At 39.0% G+C, this 27813-nt stretch overlaps 1 protein-coding gene across 2 annotated transcripts in view; it reads right to left on the bottom strand.

Moving 5' to 3' along the window:
- Nucleotides 1-27813, bottom strand: part of slit3 (slit homolog 3 (Drosophila)) — a 399629-nt gene that overhangs the window by 311433 nt on the left and 60383 nt on the right. For both annotated transcript variants that reach the window (XM_057849631.1, XM_057849630.1), the window contains exon 4: nt 13074-13145. In XM_057849631.1, the coding sequence (XP_057705614.1) occupies nt 13074-13145 (72 nt within the window). The remainder of the gene's footprint in view (nt 1-13073; nt 13146-27813) is intronic.

The following is a 27813-nucleotide window of genomic DNA, read 5'->3' as shown; positions in this document are numbered from 1 at the left end:
ATACAATTGAACTGCACTTAACAAATAGTGGATTAAAAACGGCTGTTTTAACAATGAATTCAGTCAATCTTTTTCGTACCACTAGAAGGAGTCTGTATAGTGCTGCTGGTACTCGTACATCACTTTAACAACCAATGATCTAGCAGCAAACAAAAGCAAAAGTGAGTCATTTGGAGACGAAATTCCCATCCAGAGCTTTGAAAGCCTCGTGTTTACGAGCTTGATTTGAAAAACGTACACGAACCGACAACTTTTGAGGATCTTTAATTATCCAGTTCCACCTTTAATTCCAGAAAATTACGATGGCTGGCAATGGCACGTGCGTAATGCAAAAACGACAACTATAAGAAGGATTTTTCATTGATTGAAAACAGTAAACATTTCCAAAAACTTTAACCAGTCCGTTTTGATACATGAGCAGGTCGTGTAAAATCCCCCCAAAAGTCTAAATTGTGTTTGCGGTGATGTGGTCTCCTGCGTGTTTATGTGTCGGCGACGTCCGCACTACACGCTCCCACTGCGTGTTTGCCAGCATGTGTATAAATACATCGCGTCAGGTTTTCAAGTGGCTTTGCGGCGCTCTGTATTTAGAGGTCAGATCCGCTTTCTCGTTCCATTCATGTGGCACACGCTCGCTCGCTTCTTTCAACGGCAGCGCTTCTACCTATGGCACAAGGGCGTAGGTTTGGCCTCACCATTGGTAAGGATGATATAACAGCATAACCTGCATGTACACTTTTTGCTGGGGACAGAACATTATTAAGACCAAACAGACTGGGTGAACAGGGGTCAGGGCTACATTTCTCACAAATATGAACCTAATTAATTGATAGGAAAATCAGGGGTGCTCATTACGTTACAACCAGACGATCACAACATTAGTGTGGGTAGCTCGTGGCATCCAAAAATAATATATATATCTTTAATGTAGCGTAACCTCCAGACACAAGCCGCTACATTTTTCCCCTCATTTTGAATCTTGCGGCGTGTGCAATGCTGCGGCCAATTCATCGATTTTTCTAACGGCCGCCAGGGCACTCGAGCATAAAATGTAAGAGACACGTGGAATATATGTGTCGAGGAAGACGTTCGTTTGCACTATTACTGGTAATTTAACTTTGTGCTTTTCGCATGAATTGAAGGAGCTGACCCTGATCTTTGTGCATGAGTAAAATTAGCAGACCCGCATCATGAAAAACGTGATGAACAAGTTGAATGGAAGGCTTGGATAACCAGCGGCGACAGATCGTTTACCAAAACTGGCCGCATGCGAAGAGCAACTTTTGCACAAGTCTGCCAGTGGATTCTGACAGCGTGGAGCGTTGTGAAAAAAATCCATCATCACCAACGGGTTTCGAAAAGCCGGTCTGCTGCGTGACGAATAGGATGGCACAAGCTCAGGATTGAATTTGCCTCATTATGAGAGACATTGAGAGCAACAACGAAAGACCGACGGAGAAGGTGCGTGGCAAAGTGTATCTGAGCCTATTCATATCCGACACTGAGGGTGAAGACTTCCATGGTTTCAGTGCACAGGAGGAAGATGAAGATGGCTAACAAAAACTTTTATGTTTCTGTACGGCTGTACTGCCGTACAGAAACATAACGTTGCTGCTATGTAACTGCCGTGTTGCTGGCGCTGTTTGGAAAGAAAAGGTTAAGCCACATATGAGGTTATGCAGCACCTCCTTTGACGATGTTAGGTGTCCAATCTTGTGGCGTCCAATCATCCTTCTGTTGTGAACTAAAATGAGTTTATCACTAGTAGACGTCCAATCCATTTGAACTAGGATGGGGGCAGCAAACGAACAAACGCCATCTGTCCCGCTTCGAATGGATTTAACGTCTATTGCTTCAATGACGGCAATCAAGTAAACAAATAAACAGTACACAAAGCATTGGAGGAATAAATAAGCACATAAAAATACTGTATTATTAATGAAAAAAAAACTAAATATACATATACACACACACACACACACAAACACACTACATTAAATTAAAAATTAAGAATCAAGAATAATTAATAATTACTAAAAATAAAAAATACAGCTGAAAATTGGAAAATCCTAAAGTTAATTTTTTTTTTTTTAATTATTACAAAATTAAGAATTAAGAATGATTAATTGTTAATTAATAATTTATATAAATTAAAAATACAGCTGAAAATTGGAAAATCCTAAAGTTAATCATTTTTAATAATTAATAACAAATAAATACAAAGCATGATTAGAAATAACAAATATATATATTCAAAAATGAAAGAAAATTAATTAAAATATTTAAAAATAGATTTTTTTGAAATATTAAAAAATATTTTTTTTAAAAAAAGGTTTGATTATAATTTATTTTCTGTAATTTCTTCTCTTTTCTATGATTTTTTTTTTTAATTAGGACTTTCCGAATTTTGGGTGTGTTTTTCAATTTAATTTTCGTTACACCCTAAATTTTCTGACTATAAACCGCACCTTCCGAATTTCACAAGAAAACTGTATTTGGTCACATGTAAGCCACACTGGAATATAAACCGCAGGAGACCACATTGTATTATGGGATATTTACACCAAGAGACATGCTGTACATTACTCTGTAAAAATGCAGATATGAAGCGCAGACTTCAGCACAGGTGGAAAAAGTAGTGGCTCACAGTCTGAAAATTACTTTTTGATGTATCTTTGTTAAATATTAATTGGCATCTAAGGGGTTAAATCCTCGGGTTCGGGCGACGCGGTCGCCGCGCACAATCTGCACCCGTGTCGGTTCCACAGTGTGTATATTTGGAGGAAAATTACTTCCTTAAGGCAACTGGTTAACAAACAGCGGTTCTCCCCAAGTGGCGTCTCCATGAGGGGGGCAGAAACAGCCTCAAAGACAGCAGTTTTAGTATTTGCTTGACTGAAATATACAGCCAAACTCTTTTTCAAAGATGAGCTTTTTAAGTAATGTGTGCTTGTGTTTCTTTAACAAAAAAGCATCTCTGATGTGACTTTAGGACATCTGGGAACTGTTGTGAATGGTTAACAAAAACAAAAACAAACCAAAAAAAAGCTGAAAAAACTGGGTGTCAAAAAACAAAATATGTTGCAGTAATGAGTCAAAATGTGTCAGGAAAGTCCCAGCAAAGAGATTTCCGATTGGAGTTGCCACTGCGATTGGGCAACTGCAGCAAGACAATAGTGACGGATGGGGTTCATTTGTTTGTTTGCGGTTCAACTTGACTTCAATAGCATTCATCACACGTCAACATTTGGACAGTTTTCAACATTTGAGACAGTCTGTCATCTACGACCTCCCAAAATAAGCCCACTGATTAAAATCTAATTCTTATGGCTTCATATTTACAAAAACAATGAATGGAAACATGAAACAATTGTCATCAACAGTGTTTTGTTTAAAGCAAAAAAAAGATTTTTTTTTTTTTTTTGTATTAAACACTAGAAACAATTTTATTTTTATGTTAACTTGTAGATTTTGTTTTATTTTATTTTCAACTATTTATGTCATCTTTATTTGTGTTTCATATAAATTTGTACTTGATACTTTCACATGTAAAATTTATATAATCTCTGTTATTTTAATTACTGTACATTATATTTAGTACATACTCTATATAGTTTGTCCCTGGGTTTTGATTGAGTTCCGTTCCTAAGCTGGGGAAGTAACCCGAATTTCCACTTAAATTACTTTAATCAACCCATTAAGTACCCCTAACTACCCCCTAAATCTCAAAATAACTACTCAAAAACAAGTATTATACTTGTCTGGAACTCCAGACTCACGGTTTCCAGGGCGGAGCATGCAACAGCAAACAGACAGCGGAGTTGACCAATCAGCCGACGTGACGTTAGTAAAGTGACAAGAAACTCTAGCGCAGGGGTTCTCAAACTATTCCACATCAGGCCGCTGTGGGTGCTGGATTTCTTTCCAACAAAACAGGATGACACATGTGTACCAATCTGGTGTATTACAAATATAATCAGTTGATTGTAGTCAGGTGCTGCTTGTTTTAGCAGAAACCTCATTGGCTTAACGGTCTGTGCTCGATCGGTAGGAACAAAAACCAGGACCCACAGGGGTCCTTGAGGACCGGTTTGGAAACCACTGCTGTAGCGCAAGGAAATAAACATACAAGGAATACGGAGAATGGAGAAGTTTATTCAACATGACTAGCGCGACAGACTGTTGGTTTTAGCCACTCGCAATTTTATTGCTTTCCTGCAAGACGGGCACACAGCAGATTTTCTTGTGAGAGAAATGAACATACGTCCCAAGAAGGTTAGTGCAAGTGGTGAAAAAAGGGTAAAAGTTGACGCTTACCATTGAAATTAAGATGGAAATCATAGAAAAATATGAGTGTGGTGTCCGCATCAGTGAACTGGCTAGACAATACAGCCGGAATAAGTCTACAATCTCGACGGTCCTCTGTTCGCTATTCTTTAAAAGTTAGGGGGGCAATTATTATTATTGTAAAATCAGCAAGGAAGTCGCTAGATTCGTCAGGTTTTTAATCATTTATTTCAGAATTTGTGCAACACAACACGGCTACTGTCCACCGTCGCCAAAGCCAACAACTACAACAGAACATGAAAACAGAAAGTAAAAGCTTTCCACTAATGCAAGTCTCTCACTTTCTCAGCAGTCACACGGTGCATTCAGTAGCAGCATGTATATCACAACCGCCACATTAGAACCCAATTCGGTACACTATTGTATAAGATTTGGTATTTACAATTTATTTGTTTTGCTATATGTAACTGCTATTTGTAATTGTGCCTGCAGTATTTATGAAGGATTTAGCATAGGTCGTTGGCTGTGGAACGAATTAATCGAATTATAATGTATTCTTATGGGAAAATCCCGCTCGACATACGACCATTTCGACCTACAAACCAGGTCCTGGAATGAATTGAATTCAGATGTAGAAGTACCACTGTACATGTGAATTACTCAACCTTTTGGTTTTCGGCCAAGTGTTTCCAATATTCTGTTTCGGCCAAGAATGTTGCTTCCAGTCGAAATTTGTATTTATATTTATTACCTATATTTTTTAGTCATCTTGTTTTACTTTATTTTATATATTGATTATATTTTTTTATTTATTAGATTCTATTTTTTATCTAATTTCATCTTTACCATTTAACTCATTTTTTAAAATTCATGTTTTCACAAACTATTGTCTTAGTTTTATCTTATTTTAATTTCATAACTCACTAGTTTTGTAATTATTTATATTTTTACAAGTATATATAAATCCTCTTACAGCATTATTTTTACGATACAGAGATCCCTCGCCAAGTCGCGTTTCGAAATTTGCGGTTTCCGCTATTCGGGAATTTTTGAGGTACTGTATAAGGCTACCTTGACACCATTGGATTGTGTCGTCATCATCATCATCATCTAAGTTCACAGGTGTTTCTTTATTGTCATCATCGTCAGTCAAGAAAGGTGCTGCTGGAGTCGCCGTTATATTTTTTATTTTTTATTTTTTATATATATATTTTTTAATGTAAATAGGCTTCACCTCTACCTCATGGATTTTCGCAGGTGGGTGTGGTACCCATTAACTGCGAAAACCGAGGGATCACTGTACATTCATGTATAATTTATTTCATTTTTAATTTTTTTTTTTTTTTTTTTTTGCCCTGATGGGGCTTTGGCTTTTCTTTTAGATTTTTTTCAAATGCTCACGTTACTGGAAATCAGTCCAATCTTGTAACGTTTCCTCCTCAAGTGTCTGCCGTGTTGAAAAACGATTGCTCGTCCAGGAGCTGCCAGGTCAAATTTGATCATCCTTGAATATGCCGCACCATTAGTCTGTTAAGCAACATTTTATCAAACATCTTCTTCTGTCTCCATCTCACTTTCTCTTTTTCTGCCTTATTCCACAATTCCTCCCCATTCATCTACTTTTCCAGGCATCTGCTTTTGATTATCCTTCTCGTGTAAACCTAAATTGTGATTAAACAAATGTGAGTGAGTGCGCTTGGCCACGTATCAAGTCGGCCTCTCTCTCGGTCACAAACCGAAGCTAAAAATGTACGTATGTTCGGAAACGTGTTGAAATGACTGCAAGACATGTGCAAAAATAGGTTAAAGGTGCCTAAAAATACACACTACACAAATAAGGGTGCTGGTAAATAGATGAATTTGAACCTCAATGTCTTTTCATGACAAAAAAAAATGTTCTCCCAATACCGCTCACCTCTATTTTCTCGCTTAAATAACAACCACATGCAGTCTCTGCGCTATTTCACGGTAAACATAAAAATACCTTGACATGAAAAAGGAAAAATATCCCCGTACGAGGCCCTCTCAACAGCAACGTCAACCCCCAGAGGAGTTTTAGTCACACGTGCCATATTTAAAAAGACAATGTGACAAAAGACAAACAGGGAAGTAGGAAGGACGAGATTGATTTTTAGTATAACTGTGTAAAAGAAGCAACAAAGGAGCCAAAAAATGAGCTTCTCTTTTGGCTTTGGAGCCACCACTTTACCAAATTTCATTTAGCGCCGCCTGGCAGCGTTTCACAAATGCAACATAGCCAAGTTTGAGCTCAATGGAGACTTTCTGCAAGAATTGAGTTTAAAACACTTCTCAGTACACACACACACACATACTCTAATGAGTCTATTTTACCGTAAGCGCCTGTTCAAATGTTTCAATTCAACACCAAAACTTAAACTTCATATTCATTAGTAGTTCTAGAAAACATTTTCATAAAATAAAATTAACTATACATGTAAGAAAGACAAAAAAAACTACTAAATGAAGGGGTGGATTCCCTTTCACCAATCAATACGCAGGCTCCATCTGTTCCGTCCAATCACAGTTTACGCCCACTTCCTGTAACACTAACCGAAGCATTCCAGCAGGTAAATGGACAATTAGGTCAGATTAAAGTCAGATTCCTCCGTTTTCCACATTAAATTCATTAGGAGGAAAAGACATCTCAAGTGACTTTGGTGTGCTTCACTCACGCTCGTTCCCTCCATGCAAACTCTTAACTCATCGACTGCCAATGAAAGCAATAGACGTTCAATCCAGTGGGAAGGTGGCAGCGAATGAACGAACGTTTATTCGCTGCCATCCTCACACTTAAAATGGATTGGATGTCTATTTAAACTCCCAGAAGGATGAAAAGAGGACATGATTGGATGTCTATCATTGTTAATGGCAGTGAAACTTTCACAGCATTTGAATTTAAAGCCTGCTAAATACCAGCATTTGAAACACTAAACTAGACACTGAATCATTCAAAAATGATTTGGACGATCATTCTAAATGAAAATTCTCATGATTAGGACAGTTTTGTTTTTTGCGTGACTTCTTGAGACAGTCTTGTAGGTCTAGCCATGATAGACATTTCTATCAACTTTTGGGAAGTTCCATAAAACGGTCTTCATTGGCTTTAATTTTTTTTTTTTTTTTTTAATTAAAAAAAAAAAAAAAAAACACAGGGCAATCATTTGAAAACGGAATTTTTTCATGTATAGAACACTCGCTTTGCATTAGCTTTTAAGGCGTTTTTTGTATGTCTACCCATGATAGACATTAGGGCTGTGACAATATAGGTAGTCAGAGGGTTACGACGTACCCAACTCACAACTTTAAGACGCCGAAGTCTCGTCCCCAGTTTTTGTCTTCAGTCTTTTTTTTTTTTTTTTTTTTTTAGTTGCGTAACAGTGTCTCATCAACCACCTCTCAGCATTGATTGGAAGTACAGTATATTATTTTGTACACAGTTTTTTGCATGACATCTCGAGACTTTCTTGTACATCTAGCCATACAGACATGCCTACCAAAGTTTGTCAAGTTTAAGAAGAAGAAAAGAAAAAAAAAACGAGCTCAGGGGCTTTTTATTGTTGAAATTCTATGGGCCTTTACTATTGGGGGCTGTTTTTTGTGTGTGTGTGTGCGTGCGTGCGTGCGTGCGTGCGTGCGTGTTTTTGTAGGTTTACATACCTACCAAATTTCTTGAGGTCCAGTGAAACACGCATTGAGGGCTGAAATAATTTGAATTCTAAAGGTCTAAGCAGAAATTCCTCTTTTTTCTCGCATTACTTCATGAGACTTTTATGTCTTATGTGTCGTATGTGGTTTTTGTTGAAAAATCAACCAAAATTGAGCGAAAGGGTTAAAGTAAGGGGGTTTTTTTGGTGGGGGGGTGGGGGGGTATCCCATCGGAGCCTCCATAACATCCAGGAATTCATCGGCGTTTCATAACAGTAGACCACCACCACCGAGTGCACAGTCAAAACCGCAGACTCCAGTCCACCATTCATCTTTATCACCATTTCCATCTTGGGTTGACCCCCCTACCGAGCACCTCGTGGGGCATCCGATCCCTCCGTCATCCATCAACACGCCATCACCCGCTGCCCCCACCCCAATTCAAAGATGACCTCCCGCAATCCTTACTCATCCATCATCACCGCAGTAAACCACGCCATTCTATAAATGGACACGACTAACATTTTGGGGTTTATCTCCAAGAGGGGACTGGGGTATTAATCTGGCCTGATATCTGAAGCACAAAGGCAGATTTTTTCTTCCATGCGTCCTTCCCTGCTGTCTCCAAACCTCAGACCGCAGGGCTTCAGCAGGAGGATTGAGAGGTAAATCCTATCACACTGCCATCGCTCATCGTCCAAACCAGAAAGCCACCAGAATGCCTCTTTTTAGTCTTCTACTTCTTCTTCTTCTTCCAGAACTCCCGCCGGGGTTCTGCTTCACCTTCCAAACCTTGACACGGTTTCCTTTTTAGCGAGAATTAGGCTTGCAACTGAAACCACACGTTGCCTGACACAAAATGTGATGTCCACGTATGTGGACGCCAGGTCCAATGAGGTTCATTGATATCTATTTTGATAGTCGATGAATACTTTAGAGACATAACAGAGAAATCTGGATATTTACGTTTAAAATTACCTCAAATAAAATAAAAATAGTTGAAATTTATTTTTTTATTTTTTTTATTTAAATGACGAGAAAAGTTTTTTTTGTTTTTTTTTTACCTTATTACTTTTTTTTTTAATTTAAAAAAATAAAATAAAAATTAACCCTTTTCAAAAAAAGAATACCAAGAAAAAAATTGCAATTTTTTTTTTTTTAAGAATTTATTTTGATTTAATTAGACTATAAATTGGATGGAAAAAACAGGTTTTTTTTTGTTTTTTTTACCTATTCAATTTTTCTATTTTACTTCGTTATTAAAATTAGTGTTTTTTTAGGGGTGTGCCATCTTGGACACCCCACAGTTCGATTCGATTATGATTCAAGGTGCTACGATTCGATTATTGAATGATGATCCCAGTATTGACGAGGATCACAGTTATCACGATTATCGAGGGATGGATGGATGGATGGACGGATGGGCGGACGGATGGACAATTAGTAGACTCATCGCAAAAATAATCAGCGATTAATCGACTATCAAAATAATCCTTTGTGGCAGCCTTATTTGAAATGTGAGGAGTCACTGCCAGATAATATGAATGGAAGTTCCATTATTATCATGCAGTATTTGTAAAATTCTGGCTCAAATACAAAAACCAACACTGGCCGTGTAAAAGCCTCGGTCAAATGTTGGCGAAAAAGCGGAGCGAAAAAGAAAATAAAGGGCAGTAGAAGCAATCCAGACACTGTAATTTACTTTGTGCTGATGGCAACGTCGGCATATAAAGAACGTGAAATTTATAATGTTAAGTTTGGAAGTCCGCTTTCTCTCTCTCCTCCTTTTCCACTCTTAGTTGACCAGTGACAAATAGAAGCCTTTCGACTTTCATTAAGGTATTTAGGGGTAACACTAAGCCGGCCTGTGCGGTGAAATCAGACTGTCACTCATGAAGAACAAGAAGGGCTGAAAAGTCAACATGGTCGGCACACGTGAAAGCCGGTGTTTATGCGGAAGCCGCAATTGACGCAAATGACAGCGCTCAGGTTTGCCGGTCTAAGCAATACATCACACCACACCGCAAATCGGTGACGCGCAGTGAGTTTACGTCTTTCTTGGTCCTTCTTGCACACACCGGGGATTACTTGGATGAAGCGCAGACGAGTATAAATCTTTGAATGAGAGCGCTACTTCCACGTATTTGAATTTACTGCTTGGTGCACAGCTCGGTGCTATAAATACAAGAGGAGAATTAGCATTTTCGGAATAAAAGTCATCCAAAGGAGACTTATGCTGCTTTGTTTGGGTGCAAGTCAAACTAAAAGTTCACATTCAAGTCTGCATATCTGCAGTGAAAATCTGGACTGTTGTATAAAAGTCTGAATAAAACTGAAACTATCTCTGGCTTAAGCACACTCTCAAATCAATTTTAACTGATTCACTGCCATTGACGGTGATAAACGTCCAATCCATTTCAACTGGGCGGGGCTTGCAGAGATCAAATGTACAGGTAGTCCCCAGGTTACGAACGAGTTCCGTCCTACGCTGGCGAAGTACTCCGAATTTCCACATAAATCGGAATTAACCCTTTAAGTACCCCCTAAATGTCAAAATAACTACCCAAAACCATGTATTATACATCATATTATTAAAATAAGATATTAATTCCCTGTGTTAGCACCGATCACACCATAGCTCTTCTTACAGCTGACATTTAATTTGTCACCGTCAAACTATGAACACACAATTAGAAAATAAAAAAACAATAATGACAAGGAGCGTCCAATAATACTATAAAGTAAACCAAAGGACATATTTGCTTACAAAAACATACCTCAATGGCAGCACAATAATAAGGTAAAATAAGCAAAACGGCAGCTATTAGTGGCACCGGTAGAGCGGTGAAAACGAACACTGCTCACTAAGCTAACGGACTAATAGCAAGCTAAGAGGGGGAGGCGTCGCTGAGCCTGTGCCGTTTTCAGTTTCTCTGCCTTCTTGAAATGTTAACTGGCGTTCACCTCCGCTCCCCAACGTGAAAGCAATGCTCGAAACTAACAGAAAATAGCGTTGGTGTGACGTCAAACAAGTCCGAGTGCAACAAAGTAAAGCGGACCCCGCATATACTGTAGTATCATGAAATACCACATATGCATAGCAATTACTGTAGAGAAGTACTGGACAGCAATCGGAAGCATCTTCCTGCTCAATTTATTCGAGGCATCGGTCTGTATTGAGAATGCGATGGGTGACGTTAAGATCTTGAGCACATCACCCACTGCTTTGGACCCAGGACTTGTTTCAACAGTGCCTCTTGCTTTGTTCTCCCCAATGTCATTTTCATCACCATTTTGGAATCACATAAAAATCTTCTGATTGAGCCTGTGTCCACATTCAGCACTATTGTAGCTCTGGCTGGCTACGTTTTACTGTGTGATATGCCTGTGTCAGTTCAGCTACAGTAATTTAGAGGGTAGGAGTGGGATGATCTCAAATCCACCATCAATCAATCAATAGATAGTATATATCCGCAGTAGGACTATTTATTCAGTGTTTATTTGCTGTTAATCTATCGGGAATAATTCCAAATGAGGAGCATTAGTTAGCGTAACAAAATAAGATGTTCTTTATGGGTACATATATTCATTCCATATCGATTGATAATAAATGCATGTTTCAAAAATATTTTTTTTTTAAAATCAACATTCCTGAAAATAATCAACCATAGTAGCAACTGAAGTAGCCTAGCTATTCTCCAATCAATGCAAGATGTATGAAGCTAAATATAAATATAACCTATATGTTATCCATATACAAGAGCATAATAACATACCAAATCAAGCTCAGGGGATGTTTCAGGTTCAAAGAATTGTGACGAAGGCTCATCTGGGATCTAATATTCCGTTTGTGGAGGTCCCCTGCAGCATGCTGTTTTACACCTCCGTGAGACGCTGCAAAAACTTTCCTGCCTGCCTTGCAGTTCGCTTTATATTCATCATCAGTGACTCTATCGAGCCACGGGTTCCCCTCTTCCCACTCCACTCTATTTTTTGCAGACGTTTCCCCTTTTGAGGATGAGGTGGGGTATCCTGAGCTTCTGCTGTTGACGAAGACATTTTTGTTTTGAAAACGCGCGGGACAGTGCGCTTAACAGAGCGAGCGAGGTAACTAGGCAACGAACCCGGAAGTGGAGCGCAGGGCAGACAGCAGCGGGCAGGCAGATAACAGTCTTGCTGTCTTTAATATCTCCTGCCCTTTTTGTTCATTATTGATGGCTCAGTGGTCACTCAGGAGCGCAGGAGGTGTGTGTTTGTGTGTGACAGACGTGCATGGGCTGGGCGCACCACCACCCACCACTCCCTGCCACCGGAGCCGCAGGTCGCACCATGGGAATATTGTGAAATACGGAATAACCTAATTTTTAATTAACAAATTACGGAACCATTCCGTATTTCAAGGGACGGGTGGCAAGGCTACAGACGAGGCACTGTTAGCACTGTTTTTTTTTTGTTTTGTTTTTTTTTCAATTTTACCCTTAAAAATATATTTTTGGGGTATGACAATCTTCCTAAAAATATTCATTAAGACACATTCAATCATTAATTAATTCAATTGACTGGGAAAGCATCAAAAAATACTTTTCAAACTGAAACTATTAACAACTCAACGGTCCTTTCACCTTCCTGATGTTTGACTTTTACATACTGCATGTCATGTTTTGCTTTCTCCAGATTTATTTGGATGATGTAACGACTGTCAAGTTAAAGTTGTATCTTGTCTTATGGCACCATTTCAAAGCCAATAACCGAGGTGAGAAGTTCAACATCCCAGAGGTGGTATTCCCTTTCCCGACCACTCCCAACACGCATCGACCGTATATCACCATGTACGTATGCACGTGCGCAAGGCTGTGGTCTAAGATGAATGCACACACACAATTTAAAAGCAACACAAAAATTTGCAAGCAGTTCTGTTTGTGTCAAACAAAACATGGAATTCCTGAGCAGAAAGAAGGATGGATCGAGAGCAGAAGGGAGGAAGAGCATCCACGGGATGAATTTAAGGAAGGACGTGTCGTACACTCCCAACACTTCATATTCTCCAACTTGAGCAAAACCGCATTCTGTGACATTGTCTGATACTGTCAAGAAGGTGGTGGTGTTGAAATGGTACTCACAGTCGGCCGAGTTTAGGATTGGACTGGAAGAGAAGTTCTGGCAGCAAAGTGAGCCTGTTCCTGTTTAGGCGACTGTTGAGAGAAATGAAAGATTGACATTTAGAATAGGGGAAATAACCTCTTTATCATACACCTTTATCATAGCAGAAAGAACCTTGTTTAACTGATTGACTACCATTGACAATGATAGAGGTCCAATCCATTTGAACCAGGAAGGCTGACAGCGAATGAAAATGTTCATTCCAACTCACCCGGTCAATTGGATTGGACTTCTATTAATGAGAAATTTAAATAAGAGCAGAAGGATGAAAAGTGCCTAATGATTTGACGTCTATCATCGTCAATTGCACTGAACGAGTTAATGCATTCGAAGAAAAAAATATATATATTATTAATTTTTCTGATGCGGAACAATGAAGAAAAACATTTTTAAAAAGCCAGGATTTCCGGTAAATGACTGCTGGCATAGGGGCAGACATTTTATCAATGTTGGGACAATGTCACAAATCAAATGTGAGTTTCCCAAATTATTCGCCCTTTTTCGTTGTGTCATTGGAACACTTATCACAAAGCCACTTTTGGACTGTAGGAACCTGAGTACATATTTTCTATTACTATAAGTCTCTCCAATAGTTACAGGAACTATCCCTCGCCAGGCAGTCGTGTTTGCACCAAGGGCGTAGGTTTGCATAGGGAAGGTAGGGACATGACACTACCAACTTTTCAGGATGCTGAAATTGTTCCCACCAACTTTTAAGCAACCTAATTTGTATTTTATAATGACTTCACTTATTATAATGCAGTTAATTTAGATTGCCTCCCCCTATGTTGTAAGGATACAATTGAATCTACCATTATTAAGTGAATTATTTTCATGATGTTCAGACTTATATTTACCCCTTTTCCACTTGCTGAATGTGCTAGTCCATTTTTCCCCCTCAAACTCACGTTTGATTGGCTGATGACTTGGCCCCCCCCCCCTCCACACACACACACTGACCCGACGAAAATATAACATGTCGCCAACATGCCGCCTCATCCGCCCCCTTCAGAGAGGAGGGATATTAGAATTTTTTTTTTTAGCCAGCATCAGCCACACTATGTAAAAAACACGTCAATGTTACGGAGGTGGGGAACACACCACTAATTTTGCTACTGAAATTTTGCTACAACCTGCATCAGAGTTTGCATAAAATTAAACTGGGTGAATTTGCTAACCTGCAAACTCAAGTAGGAAGCTGCTTAGAGAGAAGTGTCCTCCACTTTTGTATTTTCTGCTGTTAACATTAATTAAACTGAGAAATGCAGTGAACCCTTCTACCCAATTTTCATTTTTGTTTTGTTTATGTGGTCTTAAAGCAACACTAGGTAACTTTTCAATTTTGGTCAATTTTAGCGATGTTTGTGGACAAAAGCGGTAGTTTTTTGAAGACTGCGTTTCCCATGAGGACCAGCGCATGAGCGCATAGTGTCTTTTTATGAGGGGCGCAACAGAAAATAATTGAGAAGCACTGGTATAACTCAATACAGATTTATTTTGCCATGATCAGTTAGCCTATCAATTAATTAGATTCATATTCGTGAGAAATGTAGCCCTGACCCCCGTTTACCCAATCTGTTTGGTCTTATTAACTTTGCGTCCCTAGCAAAAAGTGTAGATGCATGTTATGCTGTTATATCGTCCCTACCAATGTTGAGCCCAAACCTAAAACCCTGGTTTACACATGGGTACTGCGCCTGATACAAATTGCTGTGACCTTGTAGTCTGTATCAGCGACGCATTATTTACTCGCCACACTCACTTCTGGAAAAATAAAACCGCGAAAAATAAGCTGAATGGAGGACAACCAAATGGAGACCGTCAAGGACAGGAATTTCTCCAGAGAATTTGCTAGCTCCATTTTTTGTGTCTTCTTATTGTACAACACAACAACAGTATTACCACAGCGTAGTTTTTTTTTTTTTTTTTTTTTTTAATATAATGGCTCCTCGAGATGCACGAGCGTGGAAGTATGGAAGCTAAATACTTTGAGCAACTCTCTTTTATAGTTTACTTTTTACTAGGTGTTGTCTTGCTGTCTAAGCATTTCTAACAACATCAAACAAATATTTTCTAAGTGCATCTTCAATTGCATTTAAAAATGAAAGATAATCAGAGGTGGGTGGTAACACGTTACATGTACTCCTTTATATTTACTTGAGTAACTTTAAAAAAAAAAAAAAAAAAAAAAAAGTACTTCTAAGAGTAGTTTTACTAAGTTATACTTTTTACTTGAGTAGATTTGTGAAGAAAAAAACACTACTCTTACTCCCATACTTTGGGCTACACAAAAGTCATTAAATTTTTCCTCTTTATTCTACATATTAAATTTTTTTTTTTTTTTTTTTCGGTGATGCCAAGAGTAGCTCTACCAATTTCACAGATGAGACGTTGCAACAATAATCACATGATTCCATTATACCAATCAGACGTAGGCTTGCCGTTCTATGTTCCCGACAGCCTGTTCAATCATGTGGTGTCTTTAAACCACGGTAAAAAAATGAAGTATTTGTAATAGGCTACGTTCATACTACAGGTCTTAATGCACGAATCCGATTTTTTCGTGTTTTTCCGACTCGGGTGAGGCATTAACTTGACGGTCTGAACGTGACAAGTCGCATAGAACTGGACCATTTCAAATCCGATCTGGGTCACTTTCGTATGTGGTTCAAATCCGATCTGGGCCACATTTTTCCAGACTGTTGTGGAGGTCTGTACTGTCCAGTCTCTCAAATCGGAATTCATGCAGCAATTACGTCATCAAATAGCGAGAGAGACACTAAGGTAGCGGTGCAGCTGTGCATTATTAGCGCCTAGCTTGCAGTGAACACGGCTTTTTGGGGAATGACAACAGTCATAAAAAAATTAAAATGGGTTGAGGATAAGCCTGAGAATAATCGGTTTTCTCTCTGCTCTATGTGAGCAATATTTTAACATTGCCTACACGGCCGAGAGTCGGTGCAAACTGCCCGTATGTGTGTGTGACATGCACGGACAGTGCATGCATGCTATCGATCCATATAAACTTTGACTATAAGCCTTAACGGGGATTATTTATGTGTGTTATTTGTGCCCTCTTTTTGAAAAGCAAAATATAATATCCCTGGAATGGCGGATGACGTGTGTCATTTATTTTGATGCTTCTGCGCATGCGGGTCTTCTTGTTCAGTGAGTGTCGGACTCCGAATTAGTGCGCATGCGTAATACTTGAATGGTCTCAATGGACAAAGGCATTCTGAACGGGCACGCCAAAAAAACGGATATAACGGATTTGTGCATTAAGACTTGTAGTATGAACGTAGCCATAGAGCGCTGTCCTTAACGTGACTCGAAACCTCAACATGATCCTTTTAATTTCATAATAGTAATTCCGAAGGAACTATTTATTATCCAAACTAGAACTTTTTTCCCCACCAGAGGGCACGAATGCTCTTTGGACGAATAATGCTTCATTTATGTATTTTCATTCATGTGGGTTTTTTTTCTCTCATTGGAATTATTATTTTTTTTCCCTTTGGCTTAATGTCGTTAAGTATCATTATAAAAACAGTTCATATAGATAACTTTGTGCTCAGAAAAAAAATACCATTGTTTAAAAAAAAAAAAATCAAACAGAAATGTAAGCAATTACTTACAATGTTACTCATTTCTTGAGTATTCTTTTCACCAAATAATTTTTTTTTACTTGTACTTGAGTACATTTTTGGACGACTACTTTTACTTCAGTAATATTATTTTGAAGTAACGTTAGTCTTACTTGAGTAAAATTTTTGGCTATTCTACCCTCCTCTGGAAATAATTTTGGTCATCCTTTGGTTGTGTCTGACTGACTGTGTCTGAACAAAGTACAAATTGTCCATCAGGTCAAGGGTTCCTAATTTTGATGGAGCAAAGTCCCCTCGTTTCCATTTGAAAAATGTCCCGGCGCACAGGTGAGAAGTTCAAGCCTATCATGTTCTATTCAAACTGCTACCGTGTCAACATCAAAAGACACCATTGTTTACTAACAGCGGCTTCTCGTTCTTCTCGAAGAGGAGACGAATTACAAGCGTTATCTTGGCACCAAAGCGATTGGCGGCGGAAGGAGGCGCAAGCATGTTAAAGGGCGCCGGGTCACAGAGTAGAATCCTCACCAGAGAAGACACAGACATCGACCTTTGAACTACAGTCATCGCAGTAATGATACACTAGCTATCACCCCCACGGAGTCCAGTCAGAGTTCGCAAGCTTTTAGAATGAAAAATGTGAAATAATTTGCTAGAAAAATGTTGGTGGTAGAATAACTTTTTTTTCCCTTCAGTCCTGTTCAGCTGCTTGAGCACCTATATCTGAGGGTCTTTAAAGTGCATGTGACACGAAAAAGCATGTTTATTTCATAATACACGCGGTATTTTATGCTCCTGAATGATATGGACCGCTTGGATGTGTGTGGAAGCGATCGCTATATTTATTTAGTTATTTGAATCCCGCGCCATGAAAATGAGTGACTTCCGGCTTCGGTCTTGCATTGAGGAGGAGGGCGCTGTGACGTGTACGGGAGAAGGAGTCCTCTTCACTCTACAGCCTACTGTTGTGTATGAGGACTAAGGATTCAGCTGATTTTTCGGATTAATACGTTTATTTTTCGCATCACACCAGCCAAATGGCCGCAGAAAAATTTTGATGTATGAGGGAGAGGCTTGTGCGCCTTTTTGGAGTTTCAAAAGGTTCCCATTCACCGTGGATATTGGCCAAAACAAGTCCTACTACTGTGGGACCATTGGACTTACGAGGAAGTGAGTAAACATCTTGTTTTGTGTTATGGCAAATACGAATACAGCGATTACAAAGTAAACACTACAAACTTTCTTTAAATAAAGGACTAGTTTCGTTTGATCATTGATAGGCATGTAAAAAGCTCTCCTCGTGCACATTAGCTGCACAACAACTGCAGCCGCCCTCCTCCGGGGAACGAGCTGTGAATTGCTCTCCGGCGAAGACAATCGACAACCCAGTTGTCATGTCAAAACATCCGGGCTAGTTATGTGTGATTTTCCTCTTCGAATACTTTGAAACCTCACTCCATTTGGGTTAGCATATCGGCTAGCTGTCACGCCTCTTGGTTTGTTTACATTCTCCGAAGCTGGGGAAGGGAAATGACATACGTATGTCCGATTTAGGTGTCATAAAATATCGTTCGGGAGGTGCGACAGTAAAGGTGAAGTCGACAGTTTTGACCATTATGGAGTAATTTTGCCATGTCGTCCTGAATAAGTGCATCTTCATTATTTCATATTCCATTTAGCACAAGACTGTTATTTGTCATGACCATGCCATTTATTTAGCAATTGGGGAAAATACTTGGATAAAAAGAATATCCTGTAAAAATATTGAAGTAAAGAGACAGAAACAATGACATTTTGCAGCTCTCTTCGTCGCGTTTTCCTCATTGTGAATAGTTCCCCCTCAATGGGCTGACTGGTCCTTCTCAAGCCATTTATTTAGCTATTGGGGAAAAAAATACTTGGATGAAAAGAATATCCTGTAAAAATATTGGAGTAGAGAGACTGAAACAATGACATTTTGCGGCTCTCTTCGTCGCGTTTTCCTCGTTCTGAATAATTCCCCCTCAATGGGTTGAATAGTAAAACCAATGAGCCCAGTCTCCCGCTGACGTCATCCACCTGTTGGGGAAGCTAGAGCTCTATAATGGTAGGCGTGGCTAACCAGCAGATTAAAAGACTAATTTCTCGTCATCTGCGCTTTGCTAAATTGTTGTATATAATCGTCTCAAAATATGATTTTAATTCACATAATAATCCTATTTAAGACTTTTTTTCTCCTGTCGTATGCTCTTTTAAGGCACAAATCGTTTCAATGTGCTACATGCGAGTTTGGTGTACTCCCCTTGTGGTTGTTTATATTGTATTGTTTATTCAGAAAATGCAGCTGGACAGAAGATGTTATACACTATATTGTTTAATGAGTGAACATGTTGTGCAATATACAGGGTGTTCCAAAATGTTTGAACACATTTCGTAGGCCAATAATTTTGACAATTTTCGTTGAAGGTAGACGTAATTCTGACTGTCCAAGTTGGCGCAGCCTTAGTTTAAAAGCTACAAACCTGGACGAAGACTGGAAACTGGTATCGTGATTGGCTGGCGATGAATACAGAAGCAAAACGGGACCAAGTTTGCGACTTGTAAATCGTCTTTTAAACTGGGAAAATCTCCGCTGAACCATTAAGGTCCATTTTAAGCGTATTTCCAAAAAACATGTTTCTTTAATGTCTATTGATATATTATGGCTATTTCATGAATGATTGAAGAGCAAATCTTACATTGTGTACCTTTAACGAGTAAATTTCTCAGATACATCCCTTTTTATTGTATCTTAAAAAAACAACTTTTGTCCTCCATTAATAATTTTATTATGTTCAAATAATATCACCTTTTCATTTGTGTGTTTTATTTTCATGACTCTTTACATTGCAACTTCTCATTTCATTTTCTCAATTCTAGTATCTTCAAAGTAGTCACCCTTAGCTCTGATTACTTTTTTGCACACTGTTTACATTCTCCTTATGACCTTCAAGAGGGAGTCACCAAAAATGGTTTTTGACTTCACAGGTATAACTTTTCAGTAAATTGGTGGAATTTATTGCTTTATCAATGAGGTTGGGACCTTCATTTGTGATTATTTTAGTAGTCTATTAATCGATGAACCAGTTACCATAATTTTCGGACTATAAGCCGCTACTTTTTTTGCTTAATTTTGAATCATGTGGCTTAAAGTGCACGTGACACGAAAAAGCATGTTTATATCATAATACACGCGGTATTTTATGCTCCTGAATGATATGGACTGCTTGGATGTGTGTGGAAGCGATCGCTATATTTATTTAGTTTTTTGAATCCCGCGCCATGAAAATGAGTGACTTCTGGCTTCGGTCTTGCATTGAGGAGGAGGGCACTGTGACGTGTACGGGAGAAGGACTCCTCTTCACTATACAGCCTACTGTTGTGTATGAGGACCAGGGGTCGCGTTAACCGAATATTTTCCGTCGTTGACCGGTTTTTTAAAACGGTGAAGGAAAAAACTGAAGTCCGTCCGTCATTTTGACAGGTTGCAATTCACACCCCAGACCGCAGTGTGGCGACTGAGCATATTAATTAGCTATTGTCTCTCTTAATGCATGACGTCGTTGGCTATTCTGTCAGAATATTGTAGCGTCACCGGGGTCTGGCGGCGGCACCGTGATTGACACATCAACGCGAGGTTCTTATTGGTGCACCCGGTGCGCCAGCGCGTCATCCAATTGGTGGACTAGATTGCCGCCTGTGTATAGACCCCAATCACATGACGTCACAACTCCGCCCCCCCTGACTGGAGCCGCCATATTGTGTGTCAGCTCGTCGTGTTTACACATTACCGCTACGTACATGCCTCCTATTACGGCGTGTTTTTCTGCTCGTTAACATTAATAATCAAAATGGTGAAGGCGTATGTGGCGGTTGGTTGCAGTAACAGAGAAGATAGACGGAGAGACTTGAAGTTCTACCGTATTCTGAGACACCCGAAGAGGAGAGCGAGATGGACTGCTGTAATTCGACAAGAAATCTGGGCACCAAACGATCACCACAGACTATGTAGTAGTCATTTTATATCTGGTAAGATGCATTTAGTATATATTTAGAAGATTTTGGGCTGACAACCACAATTAAGATCATTGTGTGACGTTGGTGATTGGGGTCTATATAGTTGCCTCTTTTTCTTTGGGGGCGGAGTTGTTGTTTTGTTGGTATTGTTGGCAGTAAGCAGAGTAAAAAGAGGGAGAAAAATACCACGACTTCCGTGTCTAATTTTTCGCCGCCAAGCAAGCGTTACAGTATTAATTAAAAATGAATGAAAACTAAATAGTATTGAATATGTCATCATGATCATTTTAAAAATTTAAGTGACGGGTAAAAATAGATTATGACCGGATTTTTATGACCCTGTCAGTCAAAATGACAGACAAGAAAATGTCTAGCGCAACATCTGATGAGGACTAAGGATTCAGCTGATTTTTAGGATTAATACGTTTATTTTTCGCATCAAGCCAGCCAAACGGCTGCAGAAAAATCTTGCTGTATGAGGGAGAGGCGTGTGCGCCTTTTTGGAGTTTCAAAAGGTTCCCATTCACCATGGATATTGGCCAAAACAAGCCCTACTAATGTGGGACCATTGGACTTACGACGAAGTGAGTAAACATCTTGTTTTGTATTATGTCAAAAACGAATACAGCGATTACAAAGTAAACACTACAAACTTTCTTTAAATAAAGGACTACTTACGTTTGATAGGCATGTAAAAAGCTCTCCTCATGCACATTAGCTGCAAGTTAGCTACACAACGACTGCAGCCGCCCTCATGCGGAGAACAGCTGTAAATTGCTCTCCGCCGGGCGGTTTGCCGGTCCACAAAGACAATCGACAACCCAGTCGTCATGTCAAGTAATCCGGGCTAGTTATGTGTGATTTTCCGCTTCGAAGACTTTGAAACATTACTCGGTTCGCGTTAGCATGTCGGCTAACTGTCACGCCTATTGGTTTGTTTACATTCTCCGAAGCCGGGGAAGGGAAATGACATATGTCCGATTTAGGTGTCATAAAATATCGTTCGTGAGGTGCGACAGTAAAGGTGAAGTCGACAGTTTTGACCATTATGGAGTAATTTTGCCATGTCGTCCTGAATAAGTGCATTTTTATTATTTCATATTCCATTTAGCACAAGACTGTTATTTGTCATGACCATGCCATTTATTTAGCAGTTAGGGAAAATACTTGGATAAAAAGAATATCCTGTAAAAAATATTGAAGTAAAGAGACAGAAACAATGACATTTTGCAGATCTCTTCGTCGCGTTTTCCTCGTTGTGAATAGTTCCCCCTCGACGGGCTGACTGGTCCTTCTCAAGCTATTTATTTAGCTATTGGGGAAAAATACTTGGATAAAAAGAATATCCTGTAAAAATATTGGAGTAGAGAGACTGAAACAATGACATTTTGCGGCTCTCTTCGTCGCGTTTTCCTCGTTCTGAATAATTTCCCCTCAATGGGCTGTATAGTAAAACCGATGAGCCCAGTCTCCTGCTGACGTCATCCACCTGTTGGGGACGCTTGAGCCCTATAATGGTAAGCGTGGCTAACCGGCTGATTAAAAGACTAATTTCTCGTCATCTGTGCTTTGCTAAATTATTGTATATAGTCGAATCGTCTCAAAATATGATTCTAATTCACATAATAATGCTATTTAAGACTTTTTTTCTCCTGTCGTATGCTCTTTAAAGTCCAGTGTGGCTTATTTGTTGATGTATTTGGGTTAAGAGGTAACACTTTGTTTGACAGCGGCGTCATAAGACTGTCATAAGACCGCCATAATTATGACATAACACTATCATGGGCATTACTGAATGCGTATGACAAATGTCATTAGGTGTCATCCGGCAAATTATGTCACTAACTCCATATATGTCCAGCTTGGATCTTTTACATCAATTGAAATCTGAGATAATTTGCCGGATAACACTAAATGACATCTGTTATAAGCAATCATTATCACTCATGATAGTGTCATGTCATAATTATGACAGTCTTATGGCGCCACTGTCATATAAAGTGTGACCAAATACTATAACTAGCAATTAATGAATCAACTGGAACAGTAACTGAAGAAATAATTAGCACAGAACATGAATTTTGATTTACATCTGTAGCGCTGCAATGCATGCTAGGAGGCATGTTGGACAACAACAGTGGTGGCAGCAGAGGTTCACTATTCCTCCACGGGAGCAGTGATGGTCAAATGAAGCAATGATGGTGGTTCATTTGGTCTTATGACAGTTGTATGATGCCTCTGTAAAATCAAGTGTTACCGGGTATTATCTCTTGGTGTCAATATCCCACAGTACAGTGAGGACAGCTGCGGCTTATAAGCCAGTGCGTGTTATCTATGAACAAATGCCGTTTTCGTGCCGAATTTGGTGGGTGGCGGCTTATAGTCAGGTGCGCCTTATAGTGCGAAAATTACGGTAGTTCGAATAATCGAGTAATCGGATAAGGAGCATAAAAAATTAAAATACCTGGGCCCCAAACAGTATTAAAAAAAATAAATGATGATCCAAGTACAACAAAAGAAAATAGCAAAAGTCCACTAGCTTAAATGCTATAAAATGCTTTTTTTTTTCCCCCTAATAATGCTATTAACAAATGTTCTGAACACATATTTCCACAAAAACGACTTAATATACCTATAAACTAAATTACAAATGCAGTAAAAAACATTAGCTCAAACTATAACTTAGCTTATGTTGGTCTTAACAGGGAGCAGGTGAGCCGTTTGAAATGAGTTATCTCATATTCACCGTTGCCAATAGAGGGCAGTGTAACCACCCAAACCAATAAAACTAAATGCAAGCACTTTCAAAACAAACTATTACAACACCACTTTAATTAAACGAATACTCGAAGCAGGGAAATTGAAATTGAATATTTTTTCTAATTTACTTATTCAAGTTAATCTATTAATCGTTGCAGCACTAGTAGAGATAATTGGCACCGATATTTGGAAAGGTATACAGGTATCGATCGGCCTGGTGAATTTGAGTTACACTTGTATTGCGCCTTTCCACCTTTTTAAGACTCTCAAAGCACTCCATACTATATCCTCATTTAATCACTGGTGACGCAGCACCAGGAGCAATGTGGGGTTAGTATCTTGCTCAAGGATACTTAGGCTAGGTTCATACCGCAGGTCTTAATGCACAAATCCGATTTTTTCGTGTTTTTCCGACTCGAGTAAGGCATTAACTTGACGGTTTGAATGTTACAAGTTGCATAGAAGTGGACCATTTCAAATCCGATCAGGGTCACTTTCATATATGGTTTAAATCCGATCTAGGCCACATTTTTCCAGAATGTGGCGGAGGTCTGAACTTTCAAGTCTCCCAAATCGGAATTCGTGCAGCAATTACGTCAGCCAAGAGCAAAAGCGGCAGGCAGGAAGGCAGCGATAGCTGTGCATTAGTGGTAGTGCCTAGCATGAACGTGGCATGCTTGATCACAGTCATAAAAATAAAATGAAGTAAAGGATAAGCCTGATTATAATCGGTTTTATCTATGTGCGCCAAATAAGCAATATTTCATTATTGCTTACATGGCCGACTCGGGGCAAACTGACGCACACACATAAGGTTTATGTGTGCATCATGCATGCGTTTGCATGTGCTGTATCAATTCACATAAACTTTGAATATAGGACTAAACGGGGAATATTAATGTCTGTTATTTGTGTCCTCTTTTTGGAAATCAAAATATGATCACCCTGGAATGATGGCTGACAGCCAGCATGTGTAGTCATTTGTTTTGATGCTTAGGCGCATGCAGGCGCATGTCGGACTGCGAATTAGTGCACATGCATAATACTTGAACGTGCTGAATGGACAAAGGCAGTCTGAACGGGCACGCCGAAAAAAAGAGATGACAAAAAAAATCGGAATTGTGCATTAAGACCTGCAGTATGAACGTAGCCTTAGACGAGGTCATCAGGGCTTTTTTTCTGTAGAAAACTTTCAGAGATCTATTTATTTAACCATTTACTACACTTTATAAGAGATGTTTCTGAGTCTCACTTCTGGAGTTATTATTTTCAATTTGTATGATTCTATAAACATCCTTTAGGCATTTCAATGAAGTTCAGAATTTGCATTATTCATTTTTTACGCCAATTTTTACACTTTTACTACAAATAAATACCGATTCCAAAACTCTTATCGACCTCTCTAACCACTAACAATCCGTATTCGTCCTGAAAAACCACTATCAGTCGATCTCTAATAACAAACAGACAGTTTTACCACTAAAAAAGTAAAAATCTGCAAATAAGTGAAACCCATTTTAAATTGATATGAAATATATGATTATTTCTTGTTTTTTTAATAATTATAAAAAAAATTTTTTTAAAAAGTGATTTGTGAAATAATTACTAAAGGTGTAACAGTACATGCATTTGTATTGAACCGTTTCGGTAAGTGGTGCTCGGTTCGGAATGGTGGGGTACCGAACGAGTTTCTGACGTAATGTAACCCTTACTTTTCGAGGCTGTGAGTCGATCGGGTTACAGTTTCTTTGTGTAGATTATATTTACTCAGTCTTCTCTACTCCAATGAGGACCAACACGGTAGAACAGTATAACCCAGAAACGTCAACAGCGCGACAACATGGCTGCCGCGAGAACGCAGTGAAACACTGGCGTTAAAGTCAATCAGCCAATGCACACCAGTCGCAGTGCGGCCGCGTGTTAGAAGCGTCCCAGAAGCGGTTGAACACGACACACGCGAAAAGAACCGAAGACTTTATTATTTGACGCGAGACGCGACCCTCCTGCGTCAATACTAAGACCAGTATCTAGGATATGGCAGACCGGAAGTCACTTGTGTAAAAATACGGTGGATCCGGTCGATTTTCAAGCTAAAATGCAATCATAACCCACTTTTTGAGTCCATCAGATCTCTTGAGTGGTAGATCGGGGCACAGTTGACTTGTCTTTGTTGATTTACTGCTGTCTTCTCGCTATAATAATAACCAACACGGCCCCGTGTTCAATACAAAACCCTCCTACCACAACAAAACAAGTAGGAACTAATATTCACATAGGAACTAAAGTTATACACCATAAAATATACATTATAAATGAATACTACATCACACTTGTAAAATAAAAACACATAACAAAATAATAGCCCATTTAAATAAAATAAATTGAGCTAAAACACCTGTAATTAAATAACAAGAGTAATACAAAGATCCTGCTTACACAATTAAATTTATTAATTTCTGTGTGGCGCTTTAACTTGAGAAAATTCATCAATAAAGCTTTTTGAAAACCCTTCATAAGAAAAAAAATGATTCATTGAGGCATTTCATTTGTAAAATACATGTTAAAATCTTCACTTGTCACTGGGATTGCTTTTCTCTTTAGCACAGGACTTCTTTTTTCGTCTTTCTTTCAGAAAGAAAGCTGACCAATACGCAGGGTCTGAAAGGCAAATTGTTGTTGGATTATCTTTAAATACCCGCTACTTTTTGAGCAGAATTCTAGCTTTGTATAGGCTAATGTTCCTATTGTTGAAAGCACAAAGGTGTGCAATAAACAACGAGCACATTTATATTTTGCATTTTGTTTTCTTACTGTACCGAAAATGAACCGAACCGTGACCTCAAAACCGAGATTTTTGTGTACCGTTAAAACCCTAATAATTACCCAAAAAAAAGTGATTGACTAGAGGCTGGACAATATATTTCAGGAGAAACAAACAAAAAAAAGAAACGTATGAAAATGCAATTACGCAGTGTTTCTCTGAGATTGTTTTTAAAAAAAAATTTCAACTATAATAATTGTTTGAGTATTTTAGAATATAAAATGTGGATCCTGATCTGGCGATTGGTTTAGTTTTATATATTTAATTTTTTGCATTTTTTTTAATTCAACAAAGTATTTTACCACTAATTATTTATGAGGAACAGTCTCCCCCTCACAATCTGGAAGAACTCACACTGTGTTACAACTCTATTAGGCACACCGTGACTTTCTAAGCCGCCAGTGATTCTGTGATGTGCGTGATATATGTTATTTTCACGTGCGGACAAAGACTGATGCGCTCGCCTGCAGTGAAGACAAGATACCATTTTTCCCTCCCGAACTGTGGCTACCATTAATCAACCGTCCTCGCCACGACGGTCACCTTTAACCCCCGCCGGGTGTCATATCAGAGGGGCTGTCAGCGAGGATTTTGATCACCGCATGCAGCAAATTTCACTATGAAAATATGTTTCGAGTCAACCACTACGCCTTCCGTGAACCTCAACCCCGACCTGACCTGGCATATTAACTGCCACTGACGATGACCTATGTCCCATCATGTGGTTTCTAATCATCTCTGAATTGAAGTTATAAATTTAATATACAGTGGGGTAAATAAGTATTTAGTCAACCACTAATTGTGCAAGTTCTCCCACTTGAAAATATTAGAGAGGCCTGTAATTGTCAACATGGGTAAACCTCAACCATGAGAGATGGAAAAAAAAAACAAAATAACATTGTTTGATTTTTAAAGAATTTATTTGCAAATCATGGTGGAAAATAAGTATTTGGTAAATACCAAAAGTTCATCCCAATACTTTGTTATGTACCCTTTGTTGACAATAACGGAGGCCAAACGTTTTCTGTAACTCTTCACAAGCTTTTCAACACGGACTTTGAACTCCCTTCAAAGATTTTCTATGGGGTTGAGATCTGGAGACTGGCTAGGCCACTCCAGGACCTTGAAATGCTTCTTACGAAGCCACTCTTTTGTTGCCCTGGCTGTGTGTTTGGGATCATTATCATGCTGAAAGACCCAGCCACGTCTCATCTTCAATGTCCTTGCTGATAGAAGGAGATTTTCACTCAAAATCTCTCGATACATGGCCCCATTCATTCTTTCCTTTACACAGATCAGTCGTCCTGGTCCCTTTGCAGAAAAACTGCCCCAAAACATGATGTTTCCACCTCCATGCTTCACAGTGAGTATGGTGTTCTTCGGATGCAATTCAGTATTCTTTCTCCTCCAAACACAAGAATCTGTGTTTCTACCATGTTCGATTTTGGTTTCATCTGACCATAACACATTCTCCCAGTC

The sequence above is a fragment of the Corythoichthys intestinalis genome, chromosome 11 (genome assembly GCF_030265065.1).
Source record: "Corythoichthys intestinalis isolate RoL2023-P3 chromosome 11, ASM3026506v1, whole genome shotgun sequence".
Lineage (NCBI taxonomy): Eukaryota > Metazoa > Chordata > Actinopteri > Syngnathiformes > Syngnathidae > Corythoichthys > Corythoichthys intestinalis.
This window is presented reverse-complemented; position numbering and strand designations above follow the sequence as displayed.